This window comes from Bombus bifarius, unplaced genomic scaffold, assembly GCF_011952205.1.
Source record: "Bombus bifarius isolate JDL3187 unplaced genomic scaffold, Bbif_JDL3187 scf7180000009343, whole genome shotgun sequence".
NCBI lineage: Eukaryota > Metazoa > Arthropoda > Insecta > Hymenoptera > Apidae > Bombus > Bombus bifarius.
In genome coordinates, this window is record NW_022885057.1 from 1,809,425 (window position 1) to 1,833,849 (window position 24,425).

The following is a 24,425-nucleotide window of genomic DNA, read 5'->3' on the forward strand; positions in this document are numbered from 1 at the left end:
TAGAGGTTTTATGTAAAGAAATTTATTATCATATATATTTGCTATCATACTAAATAACTTTCATTATTCTCAAAAACATTAACGATCGTTCCGCAAAAAAATAGCGGAATAACAAAAATCAATATACATTACAATATTGATCTCATCGATGACAAATATTTTTTCCTTTGAGCGGTAATGTAGCGTTTCTCTAAGAATATGCAAAAATTTAGCGCTTCTTTATTTTTTTATAACGAGATGACTATTTGTCCTATTTTTAATGTTATAATATATATTGAAAGGAACTAGTAAAAATGAAAAAACTTAGAAAAAGATCATGTGTAACACAATTACATTTGTTGAAAATTTTGGGACAAATATCGAACAAAAATGTCATTTACAGCCTTATGCTTTAAGTTAAAAACCCTTATTAGTCACATTTCTACAAAAAACATTTTTATAAAATAATTGTTTAATCATTATAGTTAACCTCAAAATTTTGATTATCGATCCTTAGAGATTTTAAGCATTCTTCAGTATTTACAATAGTTTCTTAGCTCATGACTATATTGGTACATACATTCGAAAAAATGTGTCTTAATTGAAGTAAATTCATTTCTTGGAAAAATTTTATATATACTTAAATTGATACCAAAATGATAACATTCAGGAGCATACAAATGTGTTATGTGACTAGAAAGGATCAACTAGAACTCTTCCTAGCAATCGTAAACATATCTCCAATTATAAAGAATCATTAATTTTCTATTACAAATGTGCCATTGAAATCTTATCCATACTGAATTTGCAATATATTTTGTACATAATTTATAAAATGATAATTTTGATTTCTTCTTGTTGACTGTGCTATAAAATGAAATTGATTGTCCGAAGATAGTACAAATGGAACTTTGTCAATATTATTTACTGTTCTTTTTTGTGCCTTTTGTGAATAAAATTCTTGTGTTCCTTTGATTTTTGGGAAAACATTAACAATTTACAAACCCTATTATACTGCACAGCATGTAACAATAAATAAAATAATAAATATATATAATTGGTTTCTTTGTTTTGTGAAAAGTTTTAACCCTTGTTAGTTAAGTTAAGATCCTTGGCATTTATGACACAAGCAGAAACACAAGATTTGGCACGAAACTAAGGATAGAATAATAAAACCTTAAAAGAAATAATATAGAGAAAAAGAAAATCATCTATATACTTCTTAATTATCTTTACGCATCTCTTGGCACAAATTTACACGTATAAAATAATACAATTTATACAAATTATAATCATCGCAATATTTGTTAAACGTTATATCGATTATCTCTATAAAAATGCTTTTAGCAACTAAGAGAACATCGATGAAATTTTTCTATAATAAATGAAAGTTCTTCGTTTCGATATTAAAGCGCAACTATATAACAGTATCAAACACCTCTCTAGTGTCCTCTCGATATTAGTTCTTCTTTTCTTTTTAAATTGTGCACTCTTATGAATCAGATATTGGATCTTTAACGTGCCGCATATTATTTGTTAATTATTATGATATGTTCTTATGTCGTTCTTATAGCGGCTAATGATGTCTCGAAAAAATATTTCGTAAGCGTAAGATCAAAAGACGGTATCTGTGCGTTGTATCGAAAGATTGACATGTTCTTTCTTTAATCTAAAATGCGTCTAAATGTACAAAATTTGAGAACTATCGCGATTAAATCAATACTGTATGCCAGCATTTAGACCGCGTGATAATAACAACCTGGTCGATAAAATGCATACAAGCTTAAAAAATTAGAATCTTTACAAATTCGATCGAGAAGATCGAAATTAATTCTTTTATGCTTACAATGGAAGCTACAACGTATTATATGCTATACAATCGTTTAAGAAATACAATACATGTACTTATTTACATCGCTGAAAGAACAACCAGAAGGTATTGAACGGAGGAAATTATCGTTAATCCTTGATGAATTTTAATAATACCCTTTGGTAAATAACGAGGAGGAAGATACATCTAATCATCGAATTACTCAACTTATTATATTGTTATAATATTGATTTCGATTTATATCTAACTTTCATGACCAATTCGTTGTATAAATCGAGGATTAGGAAAACTAGCATAAAATCCATGAAATATTTTGAAGTTATACTATTATACGTTGCATAGGAAACAGTCCAAAAAGTTAGGATTTAGGCTAATTAATAAAATTACAGATAACTAGTTAGTAAGCACTATTGAACGGTGTTATATGGTATGGTTCATCAACCGCATCCGAAAATTTTCAGACGTTTTGTACATTTTAAACAATTAAAAAACTTACGTGTTTAAGATACTTATAATATTTATACATTGAAAGGTTCTAAAGTGAATTAAGCTATACAATTTTTATAGTTATACAAAGGAATGTTAAATAGCTGTTAATCTTTAAATGACTTTTTTTGGAAACTGAATGCGTTGTAGGAGAGAAATTACATGAATTTTTGAAATTTTTATCTCCTTTGAATCCAAATTCAATCGAGTTTTATTTATGAGATGCAATTAGGAATGTACTTAAAAATGCATGGGGAATACTTTAATTTTTATTACCGTTAAAACTACTGATATAAAATTATCTCGAGATGAAAAAATTAATGAAAATAAAAAAAGGTTTTAATCTAATTAGTATTTTCAATGTATTTAATTTTGATGCGTAAACCACGTCTGTAAAGTTTCAAATAACAGCATCGGATTATGTCGTACAAACGATAAACCTCTAGGAAATAACAAGTTCAGCCTATACAAATTATGGCTACATTAATATCGCTAATTTATACATATGTACTCGTATACATCTGATGAAACGAATTAATATCATAGTTTAGGATGTACATCTATCGCAATTCTTTGAGCTAAATCGTATTTACGTATTGCGAACTGGAATATATTAATACAGTATTGTCACCAGGCCATGCTACCATAACACATATCTTATTGAACTTAAGATTTTAGGATTGTACAATTTGATTTCCATTGCTAACTCTGTACGAAGTGTAATGCTAATTTGTATCAAGGAGACATTACCGACGCTAAAGATGGGAATATCTCGGCTTGCAAAGGTCCATAATCTACTTTTTCTCCATCCACCGTAATGTAACCGTTCGCTCCTTCTTCTGGTTCTATTCGAAACGCTTTTACCGGTATCATGTCGACGCCAGACCGTGTTACATGGGTACCATTATTTAATCCCAACAGGAACTAACAGACATAGTAAATAATTCTTAATATGTTGATATCGTATTTATAATATGTTGAATCTGCTTCTAACTTCATTTTAATTCCATCATAATTACATCATAATACCTTATAAAAAAAGTTGCATTTTCTTACTTATATTAGAATGGTTAAAATTTTTCATATGTTAATTTAGATGTCTTATAGTAAAAATGACTAGTTCTTTGTGATCAAAGTTTTGGCAATGTACGAATTGTTTCAAGATGTGTTTCAATAAAGTTGTTTAGATTTGTTGGTTAATAATAACTTGATAAATTGCTAAAACAGTCTAAGCACGTGTTTGATAGGCAAGCATAATCTTGTTTACTTTTCATTTACCTATCAAGCTCGTATATTTTTAAAGCCTGTTTTGAATCACAGTTGAGCTATGTCACTGAAAAATTCGTAAATCTATTTGAATCGCGGAAGCACACCTCCGCCAAAATTCTCATTCCTGAACCAACCGCCATTGAACTATGTGTATAAATTGTGAAATTCAGATGATGGAATTCAGATGTGCAGATCTTTTGGCAACATAGCTCAGATATGTTTTTATGATAATGTTCTTTATAATTTATATATATGGGTATATACCCAAGATAAATCGAGAAATGGAAGTTCATTGTATTACTTAAAACAACGAATAGATCACAAAGGGTTAAATTACTTTATCAATAAATAAGGACCTAATAAGCGTTTCGCTTTTAAAAACATTTCACTTGTTTGGCAATGAATTAGAATTAGATAAGCCAGAGATATTGTTTTTAATCGAACTATTTACCTGGAGTAAATTAGCTCGAGTAATTCCGGCTTTTATTATCATAAGCCAAATAATGCCGTCCGCCAATTTGGCACGAGGTGCAAAGAAATAATCCTGGCCCAAATGAGACTGATATGCCGCGTGAACCATAACGAACTCTCCTGAAATTTCAAGCACACAAACAAATTTATTAAATAATATATTCATTGATTTATATTGAAAATATCATTTAAATTAAAATATCCTATTATAACATCACTTAAATTAGGCACTTAAGTCTAGAATACTATTGTGTAAATGGGATAATAACGTTGGTACATTTGTTTGCACATTTTCTTAGTATATTCCAGTTCTGTTTATATTGTACGCATTTTTATAGCTTTACTCACAAGCTAGCTGTGTACACTATGTACAAGTATGGGTTATGGTTAGTAATATGATTTGCAGCAATGTTTGTCCTTGCGATGCTGTTCTCGATGCCGTTTTTCAACGGGAAGCAAGTGTACCAGCATTATCAAGTTTAGCATCGTGGCAGATAAAGCTGCGAATTACATAATGTGTAAAGAAACGCAACGTAAGATGCATGCAGACTATTAAGGGCTAAACTAGCATATATTTGCCTTGCATAAATTGTAACTTATCATCTGATTTCATATGCATAGACTTTGAATATTACTCTCTATTTTAGCGGTACTTTTTATTACCTTAGGAGGTAATTATTGAAAATAATAAAAATTATTATTTGTTATTTTAGAAACTATTAAAGATATTACCTTCAATTTGCGTCCAAGAATTTGATACTTCTGAAGTTAGAGCGGGCAGCCTTGAGGATGGACCATACATAACTTGACTACTGTTCTCTGGATCTTAATTACAGACATATTATTATTTTAGGAAGAGGTACAGAGTACAGAAAATTTAAATTAATTCGAATGCTTGTAATGTACTAAATTAATCAAGAAATTAGACCAACTTTTTTATCTACTCTTAGTTTCTAAGAACATAATATGTAATAATACATAAAACGTTTACAAGCGAGCATCTTAAAGTAGATAAAGTAAAAATATGATATGCGAGTAACAGCACACAATAAGAAAAACGTTTTGTCGAGATATGAAAATTATTAATGTATGAATTAAAAGCTTACCAATATCTTCATTATTGGGATCATCGATGCTATGGTAACTAGAAATTGATCCCGTGCTAAAATAAGTTGACTTTGCGGATGTCGCAGAGTAGAAGCTGTCTAGCCTCTGTCTTCTCTCAGCTTCTGTTTCCAGAGTGATATTATCGCTTATTATTTCGTTATCATCACAGCTATCAAACGATCCATCAAAAATAGCAGGATCTCCATCGATTGCATCATGGAAGCTTTTCGATTCACTGATTTTGCTGTATCTAAACATATGATAGAATAGTATTTTAAAAAAACTCATATTTTATTACTTTTTTTAAAGCATTTTTTAAGAATATGCAAACCACAAATAAATTTTTTATGAGTTCTTGATGTTGGGACTTTAAACGATTGTTTTCGGTGTTATTTTTATCTGATTTATTAAGAATAAATTCACAAAACAGATGAAACCTTGAACGAATTATATCATATGTCATTTTAAATTCAGATAGAATCTCTCCAATATTCCAGATACTGAATACAAAAATATCTCTCGTTTGACATTCTGCGTTATTTTACGGACATTTTACGTAAGTCTTTTTTCGTGATAATAAGATTCTTATTACATAGTCAATAGAAAATTAATAGAGACCGTATCTCGTATGATAACTACATATGTATGTATGTATTTATTCAGAATATTACGTAAACTCGAGACATCCATATGCAAAGTATCATTTCAGTTTCTATAAACTTACGTAAACTTGACAAGCGTATTTACATATTTCTTACGACTTTTATAATACATTAATCGATATAATACTTTGAGAGAAAGTGAGATGTTTACACAAGAGTATCGTTACTTCAAAGAACAGATAATTGAAGTTTGCATTCGTACTAGTCTGTTATCTATTAAGCGAAAATTTTCACTCCATCTTTCCCATTTGACCTCAGAATTCTGTCAAAGGATTATCTTGTCGAATATGATGCTTGTTTCATTTGGCATTTTTCATGCGCAAATAATAGAGGTAATGCGTGATAAGACAACAACGTACCGATCTAAATCATCGCCACAGCTCCTTGAATGCGATATCTGCGTTTCCTGTGCGTACTCATTGTAGGCCTTGCCATTACCCAAATTCTCCACGGACGGTACTTTATCGCAAGCTAAATAAGATACTTTTCCTTTGTATGTCCTCAAACCTATCAGCCGGGCGATAGTCCATATGGTGAATCTCTGACCGCCTATTGCACGGAGACGTTCACTCTCAATGTCAATGTCGGCGAGTAAACCCCAGCCGACCGATAAAAACGAAAATAGAATCTGATTCCTTGTTTCAACGCGTACCAGGTCCATCTGCGCCTTTTTAAACTTCACCACGGACAGTGCACTGACGAGAAGAGGATTATAATCGTACGGCTCCCTGAAATAGAATCCGTTACTATAGGTAAATGCGCATGATTATTATTTTTAAAGCAAATTACGATTTTTCTTAAATAAAATAATTCTAATTATTTAATTATAGCATGATTTCCATTGCCCCTGCTATTCTCCTCACTTCTTCTATACGTTTGTATCGTTACAAATGTTTTCTTTTTTAGGGTACTTTATCTCATAAAAAGCGTAAAGTACACAAAAGCTAGTAAAATTATATTGAATATAGAAACCAAATATTTCCTCTGTTTTAGTAATATTTATTGAAAGATATAACATCTATTTCGGGTGATATATTTAAACGCTAAAGAGAACGATAGGGTTAATTTTATTATTATTAATATAATTATTCGATTTTTTAATTTTCTGTGTACGAAAATGAAATGAGAAATTTGGAACTGTTTGTGTTTTGTAACTAAGAATCGATAATATTACGGATGACCACAAGAGAATAATGATCGACTATCTAGTTTATTTAATGCTGCATCAAGAAAATTGAATCTTTCTTCCTTCCTTATATCATAATTACTATAATTTTGTAACAATGAAATTTCCTTTACAATTTTTCTCTTTTCGCTAAACGCGTATTAAATAACTACTTTTTGTCGTTATCGTCGCGTTTCATCCAATTGTCTCTATTTCTCAATGTAAAATCGATACTAAGCTATGTGCTTAAAACAGGAAACGCAGAATAATCTCAATTGGAGCTTTGTAATATTTAATTTTTGTTCACATACATTTTACAAGTTTTACATATGTCTGTGTGTGTATGTGTGTGGATGGGGGCCATTTATAGTAAAAGAAATGTCCAATAATTTAACCGCAAAGTCTATAATTTTTCTAGATAATCAACACAAATTTTATGAAACGAATAGTAGTTTCAAGTGACTCATAGAATAGCGTATGTTTTATAAAACGAAGTGTTGTGAGAAACCAAAAACGTGTTCGTAAAGACCGATATCGAATGAAATGAAACAAGGTCATTTACAACGCATTACCTCTCGTTACGATTTAAGAATAAAGTTTGAACAAAAATTGAACTCACGTATCGACTTGTGCACAACCTTATCAACAAGCTACATATGTAGTTCGAAAGATATTCTACGTTAAATATCTCTTCGATCGTGCAAATTTCTTTCATTATCTGTACCAGGTACCATGAATATTGTTGTTGGTATTTTTCATCCCAGTTGTTGCTTGATATGATCATAATTACAATATGGAAAGTATACTTCAAGGATGGTGAAACACATTGAAACGTTAAAACACATTAGTATTAAACGTGCGGGAGTAAAAAACGCTTTAGTTTTACATCGATATGATAGTGTTCTCTTGAGTTACATAAGATACGTAACGTCACCCGATGAGAATCCCGATGACATTACAATGATAAGTTAATGTAAATAATTTTTATCTTATAATGTGCAACTTAGTTTTTTTAAAATATTCATGAAATTAAAGTATTGGTTTTTTAATTACAAAAATATTAGTGAAAATATAATGAACAAACGATGGTTTTTAAATTATTAGAACAATAATGCTTTCAAACATGAAGATTCAATATACCTACTATAGCGTAGAATGTTACTGATTGTGTATTACTTTTTTTTTAACTTTTTATTGCACAGATATTCAACAAGTGGCTTACGCATTTTTAATAACAGTAACGATAATGATAAACGATAACAACATAAAAGTATATGAATATTTTTTGTCTAAAACATATTTATATCTCATTATCGTATATATTGTCTGGTTGTACAACATTTTAACGAATTTTTTACGACTATTGACGGTAACAGGTGAGCAGTTAACAAGCGGAAAAATCCGCGTGATTCTTTAAGTAGGTATGAAACCCACGGATATCAAGAAATGTGCAAATTTCTTGTTAGCTTGATGCTGATTAATCTAATATACTTCTGCTATTTCATAAGAAATAATAGCATACTTATTTCGATACTATCTACTCGATAATACTTCAAAGAACAAGTATATATGCAATCGTTATATTACAATGTTATTACATTATAAGTTTACTTAAAGGAAATTAAAAATAAATACGAGTTTAAAATTATTGCAGTTTTATAATTTGTCGCAATTTTTTATCTAATAAATATTTTCAATAAATTTTTAACGTCGGCAAAACGATGATAATATCATAATCGTTTTATAGTTTCATGATTCAGTTTATGAATATGATGTAGGATAGATATTAGAAATTTGTTATGACGTAGGAAATATGAACGAGAGGAAAAGCTAAATGAAAGATAATGAAAGCAATTGAATTTGAGGAAAAATGCAGGGGCACGTGTAGTCCTCGACGCTTTAATGGCTAAACGAAAATTAGGTCGATTTATCGTTAGTTTACGGTGCTCATCCGAGTTATCGTCCGATCCTTAAAAACGCGAAATTTTATCACGTGCATATCGTTGTAGAGAGTAGTCATAGCTGCTGAAAAATTACAAATTCATATATCAGAAAATTTGCAATGCACCGAGTTAATCATCGTATCATAAATCTAAGCCAGTGGACCTTGAATATTTCATCTTATGTATGTATTAATGCAAGGATAAATAGATTACTGCATATAAATTTTCGTTTCGGATATTTATAAAAATTAGTTTGATTCGATTTAGATCTTTTTTATCCTGTTTATCTATCCTAAAATTCTGTTTAAAAGCCAAGAAAAATTAAAATAAATGATACAGACTATGTGCTTGTAACAATGCCTATGCTCAAAGATTGCAACTTGCCTGTCGCGAAATTCATACTAATTCACAGAATAAATTGATAACAGTGATGCCTGTTAAGCGATGTTATGTCGCTCACATGTGTATAATTAACCCTTTGCTCTGCAACAATATTCGATACAATGAACCAATATGGTGCAGATTGATGCACTCGCTTACTAATATCTTCTTTAAATGGCGCCTGTATCTGTTTTCTCTATGCGATCTTCCATATTTTATGACAATTTATTTATCAAATCACTCAATCTTTATTTTAAGTGCTTTTTAAAATAATTTCATTCTTGTGACATACATGTAACTATCATTCTAATGTCCAACAACATGTTTGAAGCACGATAACGGTATAAGATTATAAAATTTTTCCACAGAAAATTAAAAGAATGAGGCAAGAATAGCGTACAATTACAGTACGTTATATAGTACAAAAAGATGGCTACAAAATATAGTGGTTACAAAAAGAATATTCTTATTTGCCAATAAAACATCTTTTTATCAGGTTCTATATTTCATTTTCATGATACTAATTTTAATATATTTGAACTTAATTAAACAGTATATAAATTCTATAATACATAAATACAAGGTATACATGAGTGAAAAGAATTTTCTCGAAGATTTTAGTAAAATCATTATTAAAACAAATCCATTGTCTGCCGAAATTGCAGAAACGCCTTTCTACGAGCATACATATAAATTGAACGAGGCGGTTGCGGGCGGAAATAACGACTTCCTCGGAACGACCGAGCTAGACACATAAAATAAATCACGAACCCGGATGATCCTAAAAGAGACTTACTGTTTAGCGTACGCGATGGATTTCGCCAGACCATTACCAGAACCACAGGGTATCACACCAAGGGATAATTCCTTCAGAGCTTTCTCCCAATCGGGCCTTTGAAAAAGCCCATTTACTACTTCGAACACGATACCGTCGCCTCCGACCATCAGCAGCCCGCTCCATTGATAGATGTCCCTCGTACGCACGAACTCGCGTGCGTAATTGGGACACTTGGTGATGTGAACATCATAAGGCCTCTCAGCTTCCGATAGAATCGGATGGATCCTTTTCTGGAACGTTTCTCGACCTCTTCCTGGTCCCGACTTTGGATTCAGCAACACCAGAATCTTTCGTTGCTCACCTGGACACGCTGCAATCAATTCAAAGGAGTTTTTGCTTCCTTTTTCCTGTTCTGTTTCCATTTGTACACTGCTATGTCATATGGCGGGTTGAAGATCATAATAATGTAAGCGATGATTTTGAAAATTAGGATTTAGTTGTGTTTCAACTATTAAAACTATCATTTAACTTTAGTTTCATAATTAATTAAGTTATAACTTCATTCTTAACCGTGTTACGTTTTCATGACTTGAAAAAACTAAAATGATTTTTTTTATGAAAAATGAATGAATCTAATGAAAGTGGAGACTGCTACTTTAGGAGAAACAATTTTTCTTTCGTTAAAAAGTTCGATAGATTATTATTTTCCAAGTTTATATTATGTCATATATTTTGTATTGATTTCTCTAAAAATATTTCTTCAGTATTTGATTTGTTTAGTTGGTAATATATCAAGATACAATCACGTTTACTCACATACAGTCACGTGTTATGCGTACAATTTATGGGTGATTTCTTATGAAACCGTGGGCACATTATGCACGTCATTGCAATTCCTAAGTGCTGCAATACTGACCGTTTTCTTGACAATCATTTCAGTTTCGAAGTCACACGAGTAATTCATGCTATACTTGAAATTGGCTTTACTTCCTTTTTGGTTCTTTGTGGCCTTAGTGTTTATGTTTACTGAAACTTTTCCGTTAATTTTAAAATCTAAAATATTTTTTCTCAATCTTACAGTAGAAGACTAGAATCTATATATGTTTCAGATCCGAGTTTGATTATATTTTGTTAATCATGAGGTCCAGAATATCTTTGAAAATTTTATGAGAAATCTTTGGCCATATAATCTCGTACAATAAGGAGAAGTTAATCGAGGGTAAAGAAAATTTCTACGAAGCAAGAAACCCCTGGATGATTACGTGACGTGTAACGCAACGAGCGTGTTTTAATCTTTGGAAGACGCCCCTGCAGACGCCACCGCAGCAAACCCCTTTGCAGAGATTTCTCTGCAGTTCAGTCGTCTTCGATTATCTTGAGTAATTTCTTACAAATGTATTCTAATGTAGTTTTTATTTTATCATGAAGCATGCTGTTTATTTTTGCGTAAAATATTTGCGATACAATTTTCTGTTAATTATATACGATTATTGGTTAATTCGCTTATAATTTATGCATTTTTATAAAATTATATTTCCTATTTAATAATTCTGAATTGCATGAAGGATTTCTTTGCTCGCAATTGATTGAGATTGAAATACGATAAAAAAAGAACAAGGGAATTGATTACTGCGATAATAATTGAGCATTTCTTAATTAATCGAGATGTATGGACTATCATTGGAATAAGCTTACTACTAAATATTTATATAAATGTGAGTAACTGATTTTATGAAAGTACATAGTAACAAATTTCTAAAAATTATGTGTAGTATAATCAAATAAATATTTTGTACGACTTTACAAAACACATTTTATACCGATGGTTGCGTTTATTTATATAAAACCTAACAACGTAAAAAATCTGTGTTCGATCGAATTTATAGAACAAGAAAGTCCACCTTCTGAAAAAAGGATTGCCTACATTTCCGGGAGAAAAATGGAGGAAATAGATTATCAAACTTACGAACGTTACTATTTTCTGTCTGAGCAGCAATTTAAACAGGTTCTGCTTGTATTTACGTAAACCTAGGAGTTATGGATAGTTAAACGCAACTAGTGAAAGTACAGATAAAGTAACACCAACTATAAAAGGTCTGAGAGTCGAAAGAAAACTTTTGGAGTGAATTAATCGTATATCATATTATATCACCCCTCGAAGCTTCATTTATATAATTTGACAAAAATTGTATTCAATATAGCGGATAAAAAAGGTATAATAACACAATCGTCAAACAGCATGACTGTTATTTAATCTCTTTACAATTTTATGCTAAACTTTGCAAAATTATCTTGCGAAAAATATGACATGCGCGATTTAGTTTCCAAAGTGTATTTAAGGCTAATTTGACTTGTTTAAGATTTTTAATCGGAAGATAAGAATTTATTAAAACAATTTGCGACAATTGTTACTAGAAACTGAAAACAGTTTTCAATCAAAGTCAAAGTCAAAAAATTTTAGCATCGCATTATAAAAATCGCTTTTTCTGCAAATTGGAATTCAAGGTCGACGACAATAAAGTACATGTGTATTTTGCACGGATTATTCTCGTACCACCAGCCATCTTTCGCATACTGATCTACGCCATATGCTATACCTATACGTACAATATACGTATATATACATGCATAGATACATAAGTGGAAAAAAATATATTATCAAAGATAACAGATATTGTGAAACGATTCCTGACCAAAAATGCAAATGAATTTCGCCCTTATCCAATTTCATCACAGAATCGGCTCCGATTCGAGGAGCAACAAAGCGAAAAGCTTTGGTTCGGACAACTGAACCAATATTCGATAACCGCAAACAACGAACAACGATCGATCCCTGTAACGAGATGCAATCAGCAATTTTATGTAGGTCATTTTGAATTAATTTGGCTGGTAGCCACATGGTCCGTTGCTTGAGAAAAATGTCGAAACACTTCTGGCGACGCGAAGACGCGACATATACACGACCCAATTGTTCTTTTGTCTTGCGTCTTATGTACGCACGGTTTGCCACATTTGTTTCGCGTCGATATCACCAATAACCTCATAAATAAAGGATCTATCCATATGGCCGAATGTTATATAACGGATGACCACGTAAGTAATACGTGGCCATTCAAACGCGCACTGTAAACAAACTTGTCAAGAGAACAATTTGAGAATTGACGGAATCAGCCAGTCGCTATGAAACTTTTAGCGTATCCCGATCACCAACTATTCAAACCGGTGGTCAGGTTTAAGCTATGAATGTATTATTTCCGATTCCTAATGCTATTCATATTTTCGCGTCATATCTTGAATAGATGGAAAAAGAAGGAATTGTTCATCATCGTTGTTACGTGTTTGGACCTACGGACTTCGACTATTTACCGATTGATGTTTTATTTTTTTACTGCTCTTTTTATTATTGGCATTTCAAATAACACATTGTTTCGCAAGAGTATTTGAATACTTATAGAAACATGATAGACTATACTATATATGTTTACTGTATCTACTTATGGAAGCTATCAACATATTATAAAAAAATAGTTTGAAATTTCATTACTACAGTAAAACACGGCTCGTAATTATATGGGTAGAATTTGAAACGAATCTTACGATCCTATTGATACAAAGTTTCTATACTAAGTATTCTAATACTTTTGTAAGATATAAGTATCATCCGCGTTTTAAATATGCTAACTCACAACAGCATTTTAATTAAAGTTATTACTTTAAAGCACCTCCAGGACTTGAAAGTCTGTAGTTCGCGTGAAATCGACGTCACTTTAAAGCCTTCTAAAAAAGCTGAAAATCACACACGAATAAATATTCTAGCTCCACTCTGGTAATCATTCGTGTTCCAACGTTGCAACGACGCACGAGAGAATATTTGACGAGGAAAGCATGCCTCTGTTGCATTTAGAAATTAGAACCCTGTGAATGCACGGACCACCACAATACTCAAGCTATATGCGAGTGTGTAATATATTTATATATTTATGAGGATGAGCATTTTTAGAGTTGAACGGTACGTGGCAAGTGTAAGTTTGCAAAGAAATTTTAGAAAGCATTATCAAGCGAAGCGTATCCTTAGCGAATTCAAAACGGTATGTATTGTGCAGTGAATAATATTGTGTAATATATTAGTAAATATTACTTAATAGCAAAATAAATAATATTAGATATGTAATAGCAGAACTCCGTATAAATTTTGCCAACATATTTTATAATATTATACCATATGGACAAAAGCTTTTAAAAGCATTATAAAAGCCACAACAAAAATATGGAACGTGAAAAAATGCTAATGATTTTACTCTTAATATATTACTTATTACAAGATAAATAATTCATGTAAACATTATACGTTAAAACAAGCTAGACATACTGAATTAATGTTACGCTTGTGGAATATGCTCAACAGTATGTTGATGTTAGGGATTAGCATGTATCGATACAGGTGAATAGCACACTTTGGAATGTGAAATAACATGTGGTCAGCGTGTAGCATCGACCAATTTATTATTTAATATATCTAATCCACTAAACCAATATAAAATAAACACACCATTCATCCATTCGCCATATATTATTGAATTATATAAACGATACTTTATCAAACATAAAAGTTCTCTAAGTATACTAATATAAAATTTGAAATAAATTAAAAAATATGTACAATATGTAGGTACCTACATATTAGCCACTGTGATCTGTATATTCGAGACTATGTTAAAAAATTAGTGTGAATTATTGAACTACATCGATCTCAAAGGACTGTGTCAAAAGAGGAGCAGAGTAGATGGACGGTTATTTTCGTCAATGCACAATAAATCAAGGAGTGACGTAAACGGAATGCACAGCAATAGTTCAATGTATTTAGTACGAGGCCTTGTGTTTTATTGAACAACAGACTGATAAAAAAGCGGAGAAATTAATCTTTGCAACTGTATCCTTCTGAAGAAAAAACAAAGAGAAGAAGAAAAGAAGATCAAAATTTGAGAAAAAAACATTTTTCATAATATGTATTTCCTCTCGTTTAGTCTTCTTTTCTATTTTCAGAGCTCCATTAAAGTTACCATGTCCCATGTTAAATGTCTCATGGTAAAACATTATTCTAACGGAAACGCACGTTGGAACTAATGGTTAAACATTATCATGCAGGATAAATCTCTTCCTCTTAACCAATATCGATTGCCTTTGCGTCAACAATAAAATATAAATTAACCTGCAGTTTGATATAAAGCGAAACTGTTTGAATGAAAACAGGACGTTCCGGAAAACATGATATTTGAAATATTGCCTCAATTATTGATTTCGTGGGAGATGAAAAAAATGTGTATATTTATTTTATTATTTTTCGAATGAAATTCGATTTGATTAAATTATCAAATTAAAACATATTAAATTTGGTCATTCTGTATGCAACAGCCATTAAAAAATTGAATTTCATCACTGAAGATAAATAGCGATGAAAACTCGGAGATACGTCATTGTGTACTATCGACAAATAGTTTCCAGGCCAAAAAATTTATAACAATTTTACTGATATGAATAAAAAACTATAATGGTATAACATTGTATTATGCATAATATTATACTATCAACGAGTAGACTTTGGCAGATATTGTAATGAAAAAATTTCACTAGTGCAGATAGTAATGCTATATACATTATAGTATTAATACACTGCACCATTGACGAGCAGAGATTTTGTATTGGTTACAACTTCATATGTATATACTTTGTAACACGCAACATCGAACAATATACAAATATATACACATATGTATGTATGTAGTATGTAGTACTTACATAAGAAGCGTTAAACGTTTTTTTTTATAAATTAACCGCTGGCAGAATATTCAATAAGATATTAACATGAAAATTCACGCTATACCAAATAAATACATGGGTATTATTTGAAAAAAGAGACGGAGAAACACGAAATGAATAGGCTGCAATGAAAATTAACCTTTTTCACTCATTCGGTTAGAATCTACACATCGGTGAATTGTTTCATTATTATGCGTCGTACAAGTATCATAATTCATCTATAAAAAAGATATGCTGGTTTTTTGGTTGTTTATTTTATGCAAATTAGTTTAGTCTTTTTACTATATTACACTATTTATTATTGCATTTTATTTATTCTATATATTTTACACTATTGTACATTTTATAATATTAAATATGGATATGCATAGATTCAAACATCAATACATCAAGCATGTGTATATGTTTACAAACGTTAACAAATAAAAAATATTCAATCTGAGGAAAATAAGCTATCGGTAGATCATTCCAAATATCGAACTTCGACTGAGTCCGACTGCCGCGATAATTTTCTTGCCTTGGACATAAATGCGGTAAATTTTTAGCAACCATGGCATGACGGCGTTTTAATACTTATGCATCTAATCGTAATAAGCAGCGAGACCGACGTAAATATTTTTTATGCAATAAAATTCGTTTTTCCTTTTGCTTCGCAAATATTAGTTTAAAAAATTCACGATTCGAAAATACTAATTATTTCATAATCATAATAAAAGAAAGGAAAAAGATTCTGGTTATTATAAATTTTTGTAAACATAATAACGATAAAATAAAATATTACTAACATACAATAACGTTTTGATTACTGCAAAAGTCTGTTTTCTCTAGATTTGCTAATTTGTTTTTTTAACTAAAATACATGTATATCGATGCGAATAAATTTCCATAGTTTATTAAAACTCTTTCTTTATAGATAATATCAGTGTCAAATAGATAACATTTTTACCGTATTAGAGTTTAGTGCGTCATGTAGCGCTCAAATTAGCATTGCTATTATGTACTGTTTTTGCGCAAAGTGACGTAAAAAGGATGTTATAAAACAATTTGTAATTTTTCTATAAAAAAGGAAGACTTTTCTTTTTTATGAACTTTGCTAATGTTACGATATATGTTGATCTATGCTTATATCAGTGATTAAAAATACCAATTAAACCTTATTTTTAATTCTATATAATTTGACTTGAAAATTTAATAACCATAGGTCTATAAATAAACAGTTTTACACTATCATTAAAATGTTAGATCTTTTTATAATTATAATAGTATTATTATTGACATTAACCAACTTTTCTTAGTAATAATTGTATTCCTGGATGTCAAATTAAGGAACTATAATTAATAGTAAGTAAATATAGGACTTTAAATAAATAAAAAATCTTTACAATGAAGAATCATATAATGCAATAGAAAAGTATGTCATATCATAAATTGTAATACTGACAAGACAGACAATTGCAAATAAAAAAATCTATACATGTATCTATTATAAATAATATTTGATCAAACTATTGATAGTATTGGAATATTAATAGCATTGAGACTAACACCACTGATAGTACTATTCACAGCAATAGTTAATACTAAAATTATTTATATAGTTTGCAATTTACAATATTGTATGTAATTTAATTACTATTTGCTATTATTGTTGTTCAAAATCGAAAAGATTAATAGCAAGTATTTATTTCTAATCCTTTTTCCTATAGTTCCTAATTTTCTTATAGTATACAATTTGTCTACGTGAATTCAAAATAAACAGAATATAAATCAAAAATATTGCTGCTATTAATGTATTAAACCATCTTTATTTTAATTAAACTAATTCCTTACTAAAATAACTTTTTTATCGAGTAGGATAAAGATACAAAAATGTTATCATCAAATATTTTTGACGATTAAGAAACCGATTCATTAGCCACACAATTCTCACTATTCCACAGGTTGTTGGTGTTATTAAAGAGACAAAGTCTTGGCATTGATACAGCAAAATCTTGGAATCAGTTACCTTTGAAAGTCCAAATAGTAATAATCTCGTAATGGGTTAATAAATTTCAATTTATATCTAAATTTGTTGAACGTATAATTTCATACCATATTACATATATTTCTTTAAAATAATATTAAATAATAAACAAAATTTAAATAATTATTACATTTGAATTTTTCCATGGAAACTCAGTTCTTCCTCGAATTCATAAAAATGTATCCTTATTACAGAATTGCATCATACCAGACACAATTACACGATCTTTTTATTGCGTTATACAATTGAAAACTAACATTTCATGCATCAGGGCACAACGCAATGCTTGTAATAACGAACCAACAACGAACAATAGCAGCAGTACTGCAATTATCAGTAAATACTAATTATTATTTAAAATAACATTTCATAAAACATCGAAATACTAGATACTATTGATTATTACTATTCTGAATTTTCATTATTTACTATCATCGTGTATTTTATCATTACAAAGTATAACTTATTCGAAACTTTTGTTAAAAAGGTGGATTGCATACATATGTGATGAAAAGATTACTCTCTTGTGTTTCATACTTTATACTGAACCGCTTTAATTCGTGCAACTAAATTTCAAAGCGTGCTATAAAAAAGGTGTACAGTTGTACAGTTGTCTTTTTCTTCTCAAGTGGAAACATATGCGTTGTATACACACAGTGAAGTGAAAATTCAAAGTGAATCGCATTCGATTACGGTAAATTAAAATATTTCACGAAGCCTTGCCGAGTTATCAAGCAAGGGAATCTGATATCAATTTTCAATGAACAAAATATTTACGAATGTGAAAGTTGATAAAAAACGGGGTACTTGAACCTAATGAATAACTTTTATCGAATAACATTTCAACAACGTATTGTGTATTTATGTATTGATTTTCAATTAGTAATAAAATTAGTAATAAAATAATATTGAAAAAGGATGAAGACAAAAGATTAAAACTTTTTCGAAAATAAATTATGATTACGAATTTTATTGGCTTTTTAAAAATTTAACAAACACATGAGTTTTTCATTTCTCAGAATTTTTTCACATTTGAAATTTTCAACACTTAATGAATAATCATAAAACGATCATATTCTGTTTACAAGATAAGTAGTATCATTATTTTGAATATTGACTCGCAGAAACGTGTTACATTATCTATGACATAAGCGATCTCATAAGCATTATTATAGGAATATTTTGTTGATATATAAGATTTAATTATGTAATGTTGTTAATTATTAATTTACAATAACGTATGCCAGACCACTGCTATTTTGATAAAATGATGTTTTATTAATATATCATTCTCGGTATTATGATATATCATTCTCCACAAAGAAACTAAAGTTATAATTTAGCTTACTGCAAAACTAAACACATGATATTTTCAGCAGTTGAAAAACATGATTAATTCAAATTCTCAGAATTCTGACTTACAGTACTGACGTAAGAACAAAATCGATTGAAAAGCAAAAAGAGAAATAATGTTTATTTAAGCAAGTAATACTAATTCTAAAAATGTATATCTATAACTGAGTTATCGTTACTATATGTATAATGTATTCAACATATACATAGAATTATGTAGAAACACACAGCAAAGATGAATTAAACGAGGAACAATGCGAAGCTGAACTTCGTTTAGTTTTTAAACTAAGATAGTTCAGTTTCGGAGAAGTCATAATGACTTTATTCGATATTACTTCGTTTAAAGTTCTGTTCCTGAAAAACATCATTCACGCTTATTATTATCATGTTGTTATACTGTCTTGCAAATAAATGCAATGACTAGCAATGTTCTTGAATGACAAGCATGTATATATACGGGAAGTGTAATAATTACAGCATACCAGTAATTAGTAAATCAACAAGTCCTATTATTATCATATCATTATTTTTAGTCTATACCAAAAATATGGAAAATCATAATTTTAAAATTACTTTTTAAATAAGAAATAAAAAGAGTATGGTATAAAAAGAGCATTGGGACGATAAAACTAAATTTTTGCTTTTAAGAAATACGATAATGCTTAATTCTCCTATTTCGAAATTTTAATAATAAATTCCCAATATAGACGCGATTTATTGCCTTTAATTTATAAATGGGCATAATCAGATTCGATTAGAAGTTACATAATTCCGAGATTTAAATAGAGAGAGATTTAAATGTGTAGCTTTTAAATTAACATAATATTATTGACATTGTGAACCAGAGAAATATTTCAGTCAAAATAAATATTATTTAAAAATAAAATGCGGAAATATAATCCTCGCTCTGACGATTCTTAACGTCCAGAAAACTTTTAATAACCGGAGGTAAGCATGACGCATTAAAGGAGATTGAAAAACTTTTGATGGAAATATGTTGGCAGACATTTCGAAAATACAGAAGGGTAACAATATTCGAAAAGTTTGAAGTAGGACGAGAAGAAACATAAATTCTGCAAGAATTATGATTACGATTCAGAGACGGTGAATAATGATTTTTTTGCTCAATTGCAAATGTTCTATTGTGTAAAATAAGGTTAAGGAGAAAAAATGGAACAGATATGTAAGAAGGTGAATCTTTGTTTTACGATATTTCGAAAATTCAAAAAGAGCATGGTACATATTCCGAAAGTTTGAAGCAGAAAGTGGAGAAACACGAAATCTGTAAAAATTTTCAATTGTTAGTGTTCTAACACTAATAAGACAAGACTTATTTATTCTAATAATATGTAAATACAACTTTAAAGATGACCATATGGTAGTCGTTGCAACTTTAAATAAAATATTTAAAAAACTTTAAAGTATATTGTTCAAAGTAACTAGAACATTTTATTTCCACGAAATAACACAATATCTTTTCTAAGCATTGGATCTGTACTGAATTTTACAGTACATAAATGTTTCTTTCAAGATACTGATTTAAAACTTTGGAGTTTACACATTTAAATTGTTTTAAATCCAATTAAAGCAAAAAAATCGTCTTTGACGCAAACACTTTTTTAGTAATGTATTTAATAGTTCTAACGCATCTTTTATGTTTCCGGAGAAAATGTAAGTACAAGAAATATTGGAACGAACGTACATAATACATAAATGAAAGAAAACATTGAAAAATATGTGAGCGTATGAATCTTTGATTTCCACATGATTGCAATATTTATAAATGTGGTGAGTAAATGCATTTTAAATGAATGAAGTGATTAAAGGCGATATGAATCTAAATTTTGTTCCAGTTTTTTAATTTTATGAATAAATTTTAAATAAATAAATTTTTTCAAATTTAAAAATTAAATAAGCAATGGTTATGAATCAAGATATAGAAAATTATTGTATCGTTTTATTGTATCGTGAAATAAATGTATGTGAAAATTCGTTCGTATGATATTGCAAATGACTGATAGCGTGCGTATTAAAAATTTCTTTTGAAAATACAAATAAAAGATCTTAATCTTTGCATGAATCAACGTAAGAAACTTGTAAATTGTTTTGTGTGTGTGTGTGTGTGTGTGTGTGTGTGTGTGTGTGTGTGTGTGTGTGTGTGTGTGTGTGTGTGTGTGTGTGTGTGTGTGTGTGTGTGTGTGTGTGTGTGTGTGTGTGTGTGTAATTTAATATTCCTTTAGATATAATTAAGGAGATAGTGCGCAGAATGACGTGCGCATAATCTAACTCCGTATCTGGGATTCTTTTATTCATGCAATCATATTTGTTGAATTTCAGATATATTAATCATTGTAAAAATGTACTCATATAACGACAACATACAACTTCCTCCGTTTCGATATTGCCTTACTGGAACATTAAGTAGGATTCTACGTAATCGATTATTAAAAAATTTAACTATCATTATTCAAACGAATATATTTCTATAAACAATAAACAATAATGTATTTAAAAAGGAAAAAAATAAATGTTAAAAATGATGTGCAGAAGAAATGTTGCAAATGAAAGTACAATTATTCTTAATACACATTATCTAGAATCTAGACCTACTCAAGAAAAGAAACATTGGCGTTTGGCCTGCATATATTAGATATTATAATAGAAAGCATTTCACATAATAGAAAGCATTTGAGATGACTACATATATAACAATGTACCTACTATAATTGAAACTATATTTGCGAAATAGTTGATTATATTTACAAATATTAATTACCATTAATAAACAATATTTTATATTAAATTACCTTTCATCCCATATTACAATGCCATTCCCGATTTATTAACTATTCTCATTTCAATAAGATACAATCATGTTATTGAAATTAACATTCAATCATTAATACCTAGATTCATCCATAATGTGTAAGTTCATTAGCGTAAATATGTAGAAGGAATTTTAATGAAGCTTCTTCGCGTTTTATTATTTCGTAATTTCTAGCATTGATTACCTAACATGATCCTACCTTAAACGTCTTCGTTAGAAGGGTGGGAAAAGAAACATAATTTATCGAATTATCGCTATGTGAATGTCTTGGTACGATGAAGAAGAAAAAGAAAACGAAATAGAGATTGAACTCACCGCTAATCAACGATTCCAGATTCTCGTGACTGGGGCTCATAAAACTTTTAGGCACAGGCAAGCCAACAATGAGACATTTTATAGCTAATCGCCACCTGCTGGCCTCTCGTAGATTATCTTCGTATTTGTCAAAGCTGCGGAATCGTAGCGTGATCGTGGTCCTTTCTCGTCTCTTGATACCTTTCATACGTGCCTTCTTCAGTGTGTACGCATAAATATAAAGATAGGCCGAAGTGTCAAACTCGTCGTAGGATTGATATGCTTCCACAGACTCGACCAGCTTAAATTGAGATCTCGAGGTACCTGGTCCACAAACACAGCTTCCCGCGCTTTTGCGTTTCGAACGCATACATCTGCACCCTATTATGTCGTTTAGAACGATCGTTTCAACCTTCGTCGCACCATTATTGTCTTTCTCTAAGCTGAGACCCTTTTCTGTTAGTCTCACCTTGTAGTAAGTGTTTTTCTTCGACGTAACATAAAATGTTTCCTCAAGAAGAGTGTTAGAATGCACTTGACCACCGTCCTCCATGACACACTGATGATTGTCTATCATTCAGTAAGATACGCCAATCACATTGATAATCATACCATAAGAAGATCATTATTGTGGTAATTAAGGCACATGATAAACAGACATCTCTTTCCTATCTTGATAAAGTTTCCTTTATTGCCACGGTAAAGAATTGTTGCTTTGTACCATTCCATTTAAGAAAGAGTTCCCAATTCACTTAACGAGTTAATTTCTCTTGTTAGATTCTTTCATTCTCTCAGACATTTTTTCATCATCTAATTACTTGAACTGTTGTGTTGCGAATTTAATGACGCACGTGCAGTTTCCCGAGTAATACACTCATAACATTATCTCTTATTAAAGAATCCATTTTACGGGAGGACGGTATTTAAATCGCGACCACAAAACATAGTCAAGGTTTTTTCCGAACCATGTACGATTAATCAAAGGAATGTACTACTCTGTATTTCGATTAAAAAAAATTATCTCACCATTATCTCGGCTTCTTCTGTACTTGCGCGGATTCGAACATCAAACTGCTTCGAACACACCGAAGTCACGGCATATACTGTTTATGTGAAACTTGAGACTTGACGGACCGATTGATGGAGCACCTCAGCGCTACCTTGTGTTGGTAAATTGCAATTCACCAACATGTTTTTTGTGCAAGGAAACTACATATGTATATTTAGTATGACGGTGAAATTTTGTACAGTTGGTAAAAACGAGTTGACGAAATCATAAAAATAATCGCAAACTCTACTAAACGTTAAATTTACATGTTCCGACAATCAAAACAGGAATTTAAAACCTATTGGGGTAGATAAGGAACCAGGGCCCTGTTCAGGACCGTACAATGTAAGAATTGTTTCTTGTTTTGTAGTATATTTAAAAAAAGTTTATATAATAATTCATTTTAGATATACATAACCTGGTATTCTTTACAGAATATATATATATTCAATCAATATATATATATTACATAAAATTTCCAAATACCGGCTCTGAGTAGGGCTATATCAATCGATTGTTGACATTTAGTATTTTAATTTATGACTTTACTATATGGGTTCTACAAACTATACTTATGATTTTTGAGTAAAGCTTCAAAAAATAGTTCGTTTTCATTATAAATTGTCTTTATAAATTATAGATTTATCTAATCTGTAGAATTAAGACTGTTTTTATATACATATTTTCTCCATTTTTGTTATTCTACACGTGCAATATAATCATATTTTTCTTTGATAATACTAAGTAAATATTTCAGTTTTAATTTCAGTTTATTTTCTTCTCCGACATATATTGAATACATATATTGTACTATATGTAAAAAAATTGTTCTAGTTGTACATATATATAAATGTATTTATAGTTAATCAAATTGAAAATGTATAGAACTTGTTTCTATCTTATTCACTGCTTTTACTAAATGAAACATACATTTCCTTCTAGAAATTAATTTATTTCTACATAAATAATATCGAGTGAAAATTATAAATTA

The 24,425-nt window shown here is 30.0% G+C and overlaps 1 protein-coding gene across 2 annotated transcripts; it reads right to left on the reverse strand.

Annotated features, from left to right (window-relative positions):
- On the reverse strand, positions 1-23,498 carry LOC117215057 (sphingosine kinase 2-like). Of its 2 annotated transcripts, XM_033461471.1 has the most exons (7): positions 22,408-23,497; positions 10,091-10,442; positions 6,165-6,533; positions 5,143-5,393; positions 4,769-4,861; positions 4,017-4,156; positions 1-3,220 (listed from the first exon to the last, which is right to left on the reverse strand). In XM_033461471.1, the coding sequence occupies exons 1-7, from the start codon at positions 22,961-22,963 to the stop codon at positions 3,032-3,034; spliced, it is 1,950 nt and encodes a 649-aa protein (XP_033317362.1). In that variant the 5' UTR covers positions 22,964-23,497; the 3' UTR covers positions 1-3,031. The 2 variants fall into 2 exon arrangements, with proteins under 2 accessions (XP_033317362.1, XP_033317363.1); XM_033461472.1 differs by lacking the exon at positions 6,165-6,533 and having other exon boundaries at positions 22,408-23,498.
- Positions 23,499-24,425: the final 927 nt, after the last annotated feature.